This window comes from Coptis chinensis, chromosome 2, assembly GCF_015680905.1.
Source record: "Coptis chinensis isolate HL-2020 chromosome 2, ASM1568090v1, whole genome shotgun sequence".
NCBI classification, from domain to species: Eukaryota; Viridiplantae; Streptophyta; class Magnoliopsida; order Ranunculales; family Ranunculaceae; genus Coptis; species Coptis chinensis.
The window spans coordinates 113,203,420-113,215,493 of NC_141457.1; the positions used below are offsets into that span (position 1 = coordinate 113,203,420).

Below are 12,074 nucleotides of genomic sequence, written 5' to 3' on the forward strand. Positions count from 1 at the left end.
GACTTGGCGTGGAGCAAATAGAATTCAAGGGAGACTTGATTAGTCACAGTAGCTTTGACAGATCCCTCTTCATATAGCACAACTTAGTAGCTTTAAGAGACTTTATAATAGTCTGTTTGTATAGCTTATGTATAACTTTATATGGACAACTAGAAACGGGAACATTGGATGAGCCTACACCATGGATGTTTTCTTTGGATGCTGCATAAGGATGCAGCAGGACATATTGTGGGCACTGGTTTCGCAAGATTCAAAGCTAGCAGTGTGCAGCAAGCTGAACTACTTGCAGCTGATTTAGCCATCAAGTTTATAACAAAAGTTTCCGATCCCCTCATGCAGCAATCATACAAGGTGACAACAAAGAAGTAATGAGAGCACTGGATGAGGAAGAAGAATCCTTAAACTGGGACTGCATTCCTGTACATTAAAGCTTGCAGCAGGTGCCGACTAGCAAAGTCAGTCGGTAAAATCTTTGGGCGATGATATTAAAGGTCTGGCTGCCAGCATCAAAGAGTTACTGATCTTACCAATAAAAAAAAAAACATCAAAATTTGTTTCAGCACTTTTGATTTTGCCTTTCCCTTGTAATTGGATAAGTAGGTCTTCTAATGGAGAGGCAACATTTTTCCCATTGTTTTTGGATTGTAACCCTGACTTTTTTGAAGTTTAATATATGGAGATGGTTATTATCGATTTATCAAAAAAAAAAAGATGAGCCTACACCCGATGTTTTCAATTTATGAATTGGACCTGTGATTGTGAATGAAAAAAAAAAACATAGGTTGTTTATCCGAAAAAAAAAATCAGCTGAAACAGAACTCAAACTCAATGACAAAGCGGAAAAACCTACTGATTAATTAGTAACTGATCTAAAACCTGAAAACGCCTTATATAAGAGGGACCCAAATTCAATATTTCAATATCCCTAATCTCATGCAAAGTACAGCCAGCCAGCCAGGCCAGGACTAGCAAAACTAAAAGATATTGTACAAATTGAAAATATATATTCTAATACCTTATGGGTTTCAAAATATGTATAAAAACTCCTTTGCTGCTATGTATGAAGCCGTCTAAGATCTTGTCATGAGACTCCGAATGAGCACCTTTTATTTTTTTTTTTATTGACAAACCTGTTTTAAATGAGATCAGTAACTTTTTGATGTTGGTGGGGTACGACCCACATATCTCTAATATCATCACCCAAGGTTTTACCGACTTTGCTAGTCGACACCTGCTTGCAAGCACCTTCAACTACAAATATAGGCTAAATCCTTTTTGTAATTACTTCGTTCAACAAATACAATTAACGTTACGTACTACCAAATTTGAATGAAACAACAGTTGTTTTGAAATTTGAAAAATCTGGACCATCCAATAATTTTATAACATTGTAAGCAAATTTTTAACCGTGCTAATTTTTTATAAGAATGATCTATATATCTCTACCAAAAACAGTTTCTAATTCATTGTTTTTTGTCAGTACTCTCCACTCTCAAACACTCGTGGCAAACCACGTCCAGACTACAAGCAGGTCGTGCATACGACCTAAGGTTAGGCCGTCCAAACGACTTAAGAAACGTAACCGCTGCAAGCTAGTCAACAACATCATTAATGAGAGATCATTACTTCGTAATGGAAGAAGTAAAAACAATCATCAAGACAGCGCAAAAGGGGGATCTACACCTATAAAAGGAGGCGTCTTCTCCATTCTCAAAGGAGGCCAATTTCTTATCTTCTCGATCATCTTATCTCAATCTCCCCTCCAATCAACCAATCAAAAGTTTGAATTACTTCCGACTTGATTCGAGTTCACTAAAAAAAAATCGAAATGTAGGCAGCTCGACATAACCAAATTCAGTCGAACAAATATACTACCTCTACATTAACGCTGTCTTCCGGTTCGTCTTCTTGAGAAAAAACATTTAAACCATTTTCTCAAGCCCACAAAACTTGGTAAAACCACCATGGAAGGATAGCTCAAAGCTTTAGCCGATCAAATGAAAACTCTCCAAGATTCTTTTATGGCAAACACGTCATTGAAGTTTTCATGACGCTGGTGTAGATTATCAATGGTGGCAAGCGAAAAGTCAGTGTTCTAAGAGATAAGTCTACATTCAACTATAATAGATAATCTTTTGATAAGTCAAATGTGCACACTTCTTTGTTGCAAGATATACAGATCACTTTCAGTCGATCTAGTACCGACCCGAGGGCTGCACCTACCACCATGTCACACGTTCCTTTACGGTGAATCGGTGACAATACAGATCCAGGAATTTAGCTTACAGGTTGCTCCTTACCAGGTCAACTAAGGTGTTGGTTCAACCAATCTCAAACATAAATTTCAGAGCATGTTAATCTATGGACCTATATTAACGAGGAAAAGTGCACACCAGCACAACTCATCACAGAGCTATATCAAAACCTCAACCATATCTCATGCAAAGACCTCTACCAGGTCTTCCATTAGCCAGGTCATCCTCCTCTAGGTCGTCCTCAGTCAGGTCGTCCATCAGATCAGCGCATCATCAGCTCAGGTCAGACAAAAAAGAAAATATGAATTTGCAAGAGAAAATAGTGGATTTTGACCTCGAAAATGGCCACTACAAAGCAGATTTTAATGGTGACATCGTGCGCGTCACCGAGATCTTTCCGAATTAGGGTCACACGCATGATTCTGACAATTGTAGCCAAAGTTATGGCCAAAATACCAAAACGCATTCAAATTTACTCCAATTAGCTAAAGATCACGATTACTTGCCATCTTTGCGCTTATCCGCCAACTCATGATATTTTAGTACCATCAATGTGCAATCTGACAACTCATCATCATCTGGCTCAGATCCTCTTGCATTACTCAGCCAGGTCGTCCATCAGATAAGCTCATCCTCAAGTCAGGTTGTCCTCAGATCAGGTCATCCTCAAGTCATCAGGTCTCCCTCAGATTAGGTCATCCTCAAATCAGCTCATCCTTTGATTAGGTCGTCCTCAGCTTAGGTCATCCTCATATCAGTTCATCCTCAAGTCAGGTCGTCTTTAGATCGGTCATCCTCAGATCAGCTCATCCTCTGACCAGGTCGTCCTCAACTTAGGTCATCCTAAGGTCAGGTTATCCTCAGATCAAGTCATCCTCAAGTAAGGTCAGAACAGGTCTACAACCTGGAAGAAACAACCAATATTTCAACTATTAGTTATACTCGAACACAATCACTATCAGTTCAACTTGTACACAAGTTGTCATCAGTTCACTGGAGCTTGAACGAACATCAATATTCCAGGTCATCCCAGACTGACCACACCATAAAGCTCGCGTCGATGATGTCAATCAATCTAAAAATCTCACTTGCCATGGAGTTATACCACATAGAAAAGGTTGTCAACATATTCATCATCAATTGAAATAACAAATCAAGGGGAAACAATACTTTGTCGAATCAAGGAATCAACAATTTCAAACCGAGAAGCATCAAAGTGTTCCCGAATCAGATATAACAATTCAAAGCACGCAGTTCCCTCCTCGACAGTTCGGATATACTACAAACCAGTGAATCACCCGAATTGCAAAATGGAAGTTCACTCCCTTGTAGTTTATTGCAAGCCAATCAAGTTGGGGGGCTAGCCATAGCCATCTCCGAACTAGGACAAGTTATTGCCATCTAAACATGTCAATCAAGCTCCAACACTGGGGCTAAACAACATTAACACCCACAAAGGGTTGCTTCTACTACGAACTCGGGCAAGCTACAACCATCTCCGACCTGGTCGCTCAAAGCTCCAAAACTGGGCCTAGCAACATAAAGTCAATTCAAGACTAATAACCATAGTGACACCCCTAAAAGGCTAGCTATCAACCATAATGACACACCCAAAAGGCTAACTATCAACAAAAACGCCTCCAAAAGGCGTATAAATCAACTTAACACCAACGCCAGAGTTAAGCTTGATTCAATTGTAATTACCACTCAAATGCTAATTATCAATCAAATCTAATCCACGGTACCCCCAAAGGACTACAAATCAATTTAAAGCCTCTTATAGTGTTAAACTTGATTCAACTGTAATTACCACTCAAAGACTAATTATCAGTCAAATCCAATCTACGAACTACAATATACGATTTACGATCTATGCACTACGAACTATGATTTACGCACTACGAAGTATGACTTACCACATCAACTCACAACAAAACTCTAAGCAACAAACGACATCCAACCTACAAACACAGAAAATTCAATTCGCAACAATCTCAATTTTCAAGCAAGTAAGACACGCGATCGATCTCCTTTATTATTTTTTTACACCACTATTCTACAAATAGTGATATAAAGAAAGGGGGCTGTGTCAGTACCCTCCATTCTCAAACACTCGTGGCAGACCACGTGTCTAGACTACAAGCAGGGCGTGCATATAATCTAAGGTCAGGTCGTCCAAACGACCTAAGAAACGTAACCGCTACAAGATAGTCAACATCATCATTAATAAGAGATCATTACTTCGTAATGGAAGGAGTAAAAACAATCATCAAGACAACGCAAAAGGAGGATCTACACCTATAAAAAAAGACATCTTCTCCATTTTCAAAGGAGGCCAATTCGATCATCTATCATCTCCATTTTCCCTCCAATCAACCAATCAAAAGCTCGAACTACATCCGACTTGATTCGAGTTCACTAAAGAACTCGATACGTAGGCAGCTCGACATAATCAAGTTTAGTCAAACAAATACTACCTCTATATTTTTCATGGTAGATTTTTTTTAGAATTCGTATAAATGGGAGTTCATACAACGGGCAGGTTTACTTCTTATGGACTTTGCTAGTGTATGTAGTTATATGCACTTAGAACAATAATTAGTTTCTTACCAAAAACAAATTGCTTCTATAATTGGATCTCTTGCGCCTAATTGAGTAGATGAACCTGAACCTGGTAGACCGAAACTTGGTCCTCCTAGGTGGCCCATGATTAATTGTCCCCGAGGTGCGAATAGCTGAACACTATGTTGAAGTGATCATGTCGAGGTAGGATGGTTTATGGGTTTATTCCATTTCTACACTATATGACAGCCGGATTCGAGATAGGATGGTTTATCGGTTTATCCCATTTCTACACTATATGACAGTCGGTTCCTGGAACTTCCTCCAAGTAGGCAAATCAAAATCTCTCCTTTTTCATTATTTAGTCATTCTTCTGTTATGAGTTTGAAATTATAGCATGGTAGGGCTTTGATCGAGTGTTGGAACTCGGAACAAAGTGTCGAATTGTTGAAAAATGAAGGCAAAAATGAACTTGACTGGAACATAACTTCATACTCACAAGGTCACAAACACAGTACCAATATCTCTGGATTTTCCAGAATAACTTTGCGCATAGATTGACAAGTTAGTAATTATCAGTGCCTTCCTTTTTTCTTCACAATTTTTCAAAAGTGACTACTTGAAAAAGAACAAGGTATCACTTCTATTGCCTGGAAAAAGGCTTCAATATATGAACCAATAACCTTCTCAGACGTACGCGGTCGGCGATCAAATGGTTTACCCAATCCAAGTGCAAGTTTCTTTCAATATATCACTTCTGGCTGACTTTTTATGAAATTGTCAAACAATTTCTGTGAGCTCAATAATGACCAGGCCGTCACCTCACCAAAACTAGGACTCAAAATCACGTCGTTTGTCCAATTACCAAACGACCATTCGAGTTGTTGATACATGAACATTCAACCACTACAGTGTGTATGCGAAATTGAGAATTAGAGAATGTTTTGACAGTATCTCTTGGAAAATCTACAGTTAAGACTTGGGCCCAATATGTAGAGCTCAGCCTGTGGCGATAAGAGCATCCACACCGCAGCCACACCAATCCATTTGGGTTGACTTGGTTGCATCTTTAGAAATCCTATATAGATCAGAATATCAGATACAATGTGCCCCAATTGGCAGATGTAGCCGCCATGGGCCCATGGCCGTAAATATATCCATATGGTTGGTATTGATTCATCGAAAAAATGTCGGCAATTATTTATTGCGATTCTTCATTCTTTAGCTCGGAGTTTAACACAAATCATAATTTCTTGCTGGAAAATTAATTTCTTTGTACATTTCAAAATTACACCTTCCACCTCACAGCAACACAAAAATTAGCATGCCTACCAACTAATAACCCAAAAACAACAAAGGCATACAAAGAACAAAGCCCTTAAAAAATTGTAAATTGAAAAAAAAAAAAAAAACAAACAAACAAACAAAAAAGCCGTCATCACAAATTTTACAATCTCACCATCTCAGAACTCAGAAGTAGCATAAGCTATTTACAGTTTTTTTTTCTTTGTCTTGTGTACCTAAATAATATAAGACAACAACACAACTAGTTGAGTAGTTGATCACAATTGTGGACCACTAATCTGACACGTCTGGGGTCCTTGAAGCATTGTTTCCGGATCTTGGTTGTCGGAGAAGATCAATCAGTATCTCCGCCTGTGTAGATCCATGAGATCAAATCAAATCAAATCCCCACCCAGGTCAGCACAAAATAATTTTACACATTAAAGTGTTTACATAGTAATAATTCATCTCTATAATTAGTTATTGCAAAACCTTTGATTTCCGATGAGGTTGGAAATAATTGAAACTAAATCACTAATGCTTTTTCTATATTTTGCTAATTTACTTATATTTTCTTTAACTAAGGTTCTTTACTAGTTAAGGCATCACAAAAATTCCTGACAATTAAAACAAGGAATAAGGAAAAAACTGGTGATTCAAAAGGGTTAAAAGCAATAAGAGAGAGAAATTTTACAATGTGTGGATTGCCAGAAGTCCAACTCTCCAAGGGATACTAGAAAAACAATAATATTTTTTTCTAGGTAGAAAAACACAATAACGGATAACCAACATTCTATAAGTAAATCAGTTAAAAAACATAGCTCACAAAAATAGTAACTTAATGAATGCATTGAGTATTGACGGGGACACTGGACAACTGTGATTATAAATTTCATTATGGTTTAATATTTCTGATTAGATTAATATGTGACATCAAGATCATACTCCAAAAAGTCTTAATTTCCAATGTCAGCAAAAAGCCATAAACAACAGCTAGAGTCTCAGCAGACTAGAATGAATGATCAAGTCCTAAGTTCTCACACCAAATCATTAATGAAATATACAGGCCGGCATTTAGGTAAACTTCAAAATTAAATAAAAATTAGTATCAAACTACATGTAAAAGATTGTGTTGAAATTAAATCTCTACTATAACTTAAATCAAAATTCAAGATATTTTGAACTTTTCAAAGTTGATTACTTTCGTTATACTGAAAAATTGAAATTATTTCTAACTCAATTATTAACAATGTTATAAAAATATCTTTTATATAAAACCTCCCTTTGATTACTCCACCCATTATTTTAAGAACAGACATATGACATGAAAAATTTAGTATGTAAGGTTTTTAGTATGCGGGCATGTGGGTCCAATAGTAGATTGTCATGTGTCCACACATATTAACCTTAGTTAACTCATCGTTAGTGAGAGATTTAGCTATAATGAGAAAATAAATATAGTGGGTTTTAAATCCAAAATTTTAGGAATATCCCAACAAACAAGGAAACAAAAATAAATGGGAGACAAAAAATGAGTATGTGAGATTTTTTTTTTCTCTTTTTTGTTCTCTCTTTCGGCTCCTTATTTTCCCCCCTCTTTTTATCTTAACAAAATCTAGTCACTTATAAAAAAAACATTGTATATACTGAATTTCCATGATAAGATTTATTTATTGGCCAAAAAATAATGAAATTTTAGTACCCACACAAACCAAAGGAAAAAAAAAAGAAGAAAACAATAATGTATTGACAAACAAACTAAATAATTGATTTATTATTAAAAATCGAATGCTAAACATGATGACTATCATGCATGTCCAAAATCGTGAGATGTAGTTTTTGTCGCTTGATCAAAATCACGTTTGTCTAAATGTGGAGTACATCACTGTAAAAATTATGATTGGTTAACCTTGTAAACGTAGGCTGATGTTTTAATAGAGGTAAAACTATAAGACTAGTACTACCGGGAATTCATCATTGTTTGTGCATATGGCACATTTATCAAAATGCATAGAAGCATGATGTTTTAATATATTTAATTTGTATGTATTGTAGTTTATTTGGTTTTTTATTGCAATTGTTCATGTCTATTTAATAATGGCCAGACTTTGGAACAACGTGAAAATTCTTCTTTAATATCTTCAAAACTTGACCATGTTCCACATGTTTGCATATATACTTTTTATTTATTCAAGTTTAAGTTGGAGAACACTAGAACATATAGTTAATCTTTTTCATTGATATGTATATTTTTTAAGGTTACTCTTGGATCTCTTACTGAGCCATCAAATGGATTTGTTCGAGAACCTCAATTTTTCGAAAATACAACTCAATCTAACTTTCATGGACTTTCTAATTGTTATGGTCACAGTGATCCTTCAAGCACTTCATTGCTCCCTTTTACTAACTCATATCTTTTTCCCCAGGTTAGTTTTAAACAATAATTGAGTATTAGACATCCCTTTTTCTTTTTTTTTCCTTTCAGAATGATAATAATACTGTCTATGCAGGGATTTGTTAAACTTCTATCGCAACACCCATCAAATACAGTGGCACAACCAAATCCATTTAGGGGTCCTGCAAGGCATTTGGACTTTTCAAAACCATACTCTAGCGACCAATGTGATACAGTAAATTAGAAAGAACAAGGCAATATCGGGAAGAACAACACTCTACATTTAGAGACAAACGTGATTTTGATCAAGCGACAAGAACTACATCTCATGATTTTGGACATGCATAATAGTCATCATGTTTAGCATTCAATCTTTAATAATAAATCAATTATTTAGTTTGTTTGTCATTACATTATTGTTTTCTCATTTTTTTTTTTCTTTGATTTGTTTGGGTATTAAAGTTTTGTTATTTTTTTGCCAATAAATAAACCTTATCATGGAAGTTTAGTATATACAATGTTTTTTTTTTATAAGTGACTAGAGTTTGTTAAGATAAAAAGAGGTAAAATAGGGGGCCAGAAGAGAGGGAAAAAAAAATCTAAAGTATTCATGTTTTGCCTCCCATTTATTTTTGTTTTCCTTTTTGTTGAGATGTCCCTAAAATTCTGGAATTAAAACTCACCATATTTATTTTCCCATTATAATAACTAAATCTCTCACTAACTATAGATTAACTAAAGTCAATGTGTAGACACATGCCAATCTACTATTGGACCCACATTTCCACATTCTAAAAACCCCACGTACTAAAATTTTCGACATACGACATATCCAATAAATTAAGTTTGAAACTTTCAATTAAAAACAAATCAACCAATCACTAACCTTCTGTTTAGAACGAGTGGTGCCGGACTGTGACAAAGCAACCAACGGTGGAATTGCCCCTTCGCGAGAAACCAATTGCCGATACGCTAAATTATTTTCACAGATCTGCAATAAAATCGCAACCGAAATTTCTTTCTGCCTCTGCAATCCAACTTCCACAATTTCAACCAATACCGGAATTCCACCTTCTTCCACTACAGCTATTTTCCCTTCGGGAATTGAAACAAGCATGCTCAATACAAAAGCTGCTTTATCCACCATACCAGACCCAAAATCCGCCATTAACTCGACAATTGGTTTCATGATTCCAGCTTGAACTGCTCTCATTTTGTTCTCCTTAACCGAACATAGCAAATAAAGTGCCGTTGAAGCGTCTTTTTTCCCTCGAAAGCCTCCGTTCTCTAATAAATTCACCAGAAGCGGAATCGCCCCCGAACGCCCTATCGTTGTCTTGTGTTCTTCAATTTGCGATAAGCGAAGTAAAGCGCAGGCGGCGTTCTCCTTCGCTGTCGCTGTTCCTGTCTTGAGAGCTTTCACTAAGGGCTTAATTGCCCCAGAATTAGCAATCAAGTCTTTGTTCTCATCACATAATGAGAGATTCAAAATAGCAGTGACACCATACTCTTGTAATTGCAAATCCGATGAGGTTATCAAAGATATAAGTGGTCTCACAGCACCTTCTTTCGCGATCTTGAGTCTATTTTCAGGTTTGTTCTTGGCAATTAATCGAATTTCCATGGCAGCTTGTTTCTGAACATCAATAGAACACGACTCAAGATCTTCAACTAGCTGACGTATTAAACATTCGGAATTCTCCGAAGCGCAAGTGATCAAGAACCGCCGGTTCTGCGTCGATGGTGTTGGAAATTCACCTGATATATCACTGTTACAATCACTGAAAGCCGAAGTTGAATCGTCAACGCTGATATCGCTGATGGTTCTTCCCATGTAGGAATAATTTGCCGGTATTTCAGTTTCCATAGCTGGAATTTCGGTTAAAGCATGAAAGTGAGGAGGAGGAAATGAGTGTGTTGTCGTAAATATAACCAGGTGAAAGCGACGTGGTGAAGGAAGGTTTCCAACTTTTAATAGCTTGGCGTCTTTATAGACAAAGGCTAAAGACACGTGCGTTTTGGAAGACCACAGCAGAAGAATCAATCAATGTGTCACTTCTGTTGAACACGTGTGACGACCGCTTTTTACGCGTGGGGTTGAAGTTACTCGGATTTGATGATGGTACATTTGTTACTTTTGAGCCATTGGATACAATCACACATGCTAATATGCTATACACCATTGTTGGTTGGCTTTGTGCATTTAAATACACAAGTTGCTTAGCGAGCAGCGTGAACAAATTCTTGTGAGCAAGAACAGCAATTTTCCAGAAAGTAAGGAATTGGCAACGACACAGTGATAATGACAATAAACCGTCGAGTTAGTTTTACTTACATACCAGTGGATCTCACACAGATTTTAAGGCTTGTAGTTAGTTTGTTTAATGTCTCATTTCCAAAAGGCGTGGACTATGACTCTATGAGAATATGGTCTGAAAATCAAACTAGAAATTGAGCTCTAGACACTTTTTTTTAGTGTGTTTTTTTGTCTAGAGAAAGACTAATATTATATTTTGATTCTATTCCAATTTTAGCAGCACGTCACTCTTTGAGTGTATTATCTGTTTTTAAAATTTCTTATTTATCCTTTTTACCTTTTCATTTGTAACTGCCAATTTCTTCCACAAATAAATAATACTCAAATCTAATGTGCCCAGGCTGTACGTATGTGTGTCAATCGAGGCCACTCATCAGGCAAGGATGCGTGTGTATTGCTCGAAGATGTATTACAATCAAATAATACAATTGTCTTATAATGTCACGCCCCGAGACCCACAACACATCCCAAGGACGTGGAATGAATCTCGAGGCCGACACCATCCCGATTCTACCGAAATTTTCGCGAGTTTTTCTTTGTTTAATCGGCGTTAAGAAACTCTAAAACTGTCATAAACCATCATAACCCGGAAATCCTAAACTACAACCTTCCAACAACCATATATATACAAACCAACCTTCTAAACAACATCACATCCCATCCACCAACTATGTGAGTGTAATTTCTTAAATACATCAAATATTACATAAAATGAGTGGAGCTCTATATATATACAACCAAAATGACTAGACTATCTCTATACATCAAAAAGTATGAACTTGACTCAAAGATCGTCAAGCATAAAGGAAATCCTCCCAAATCACCATAACCCGTCATCACTAGGGTTAGGGAAAACCTCCTCCGCGAATCGCTCGTCCGAAATGTTAAGTAGGATGAGCAAACAACTATGCCTAGTAAAGCATATAACCAATACTAGACTACTTATAATAAAACATTTAAAACATGCGGGTTTTATAATAATATCCAAATATCGTGGACTATACAATAAATCACTAGCTAACATAAATCATATCGGCATGCTTCTTTAATATTCAAAATATAGTTTTCACGGTCATCATACAACTATTGTGGCGGCGCATCCTATTAGAATGGTGAAATGACGGTACTTCACCCGATCCGCGAGGCAATCTCGGTTCAATCTTCCCAAAATGAACCATGCACCGTTGTTTTCCGATTTTACCTTAAGTCGAATGCCATGTGTTAAATATACACAAAATCTCCAAAACTTTTAGGGCTCGGG

At 36.7% G+C, this 12,074-nt stretch overlaps 1 protein-coding gene across 2 annotated transcripts; it reads right to left on the reverse strand.

Annotated features, from left to right (window-relative positions):
* Positions 1 to 6,049: 6,049 nt before the first annotated feature.
* LOC147520870 (uncharacterized) lies at positions 6,050 to 11,026 on the reverse strand. 2 transcript variants are annotated; one of them, XM_086592382.1, is made up of 2 exons: positions 9,383 to 11,026; positions 6,050 to 6,473 (listed from the first exon to the last, which is right to left on the reverse strand). In XM_086592382.1, exons 1-2 carry the CDS (start codon positions 10,361 to 10,363, stop codon positions 6,396 to 6,398), a joined length of 1,059 nt encoding a protein of 352 aa, XP_086448508.1. In that variant the 5' UTR covers positions 10,364 to 11,026; the 3' UTR covers positions 6,050 to 6,395. The 2 variants fall into 2 exon arrangements, with proteins under 2 accessions (XP_086448508.1, XP_086448509.1); XM_086592383.1 differs by lacking the exon at positions 6,050 to 6,473 and adding an exon at positions 8,414 to 8,678.
* Positions 11,027 to 12,074: the final 1,048 nt, after the last annotated feature.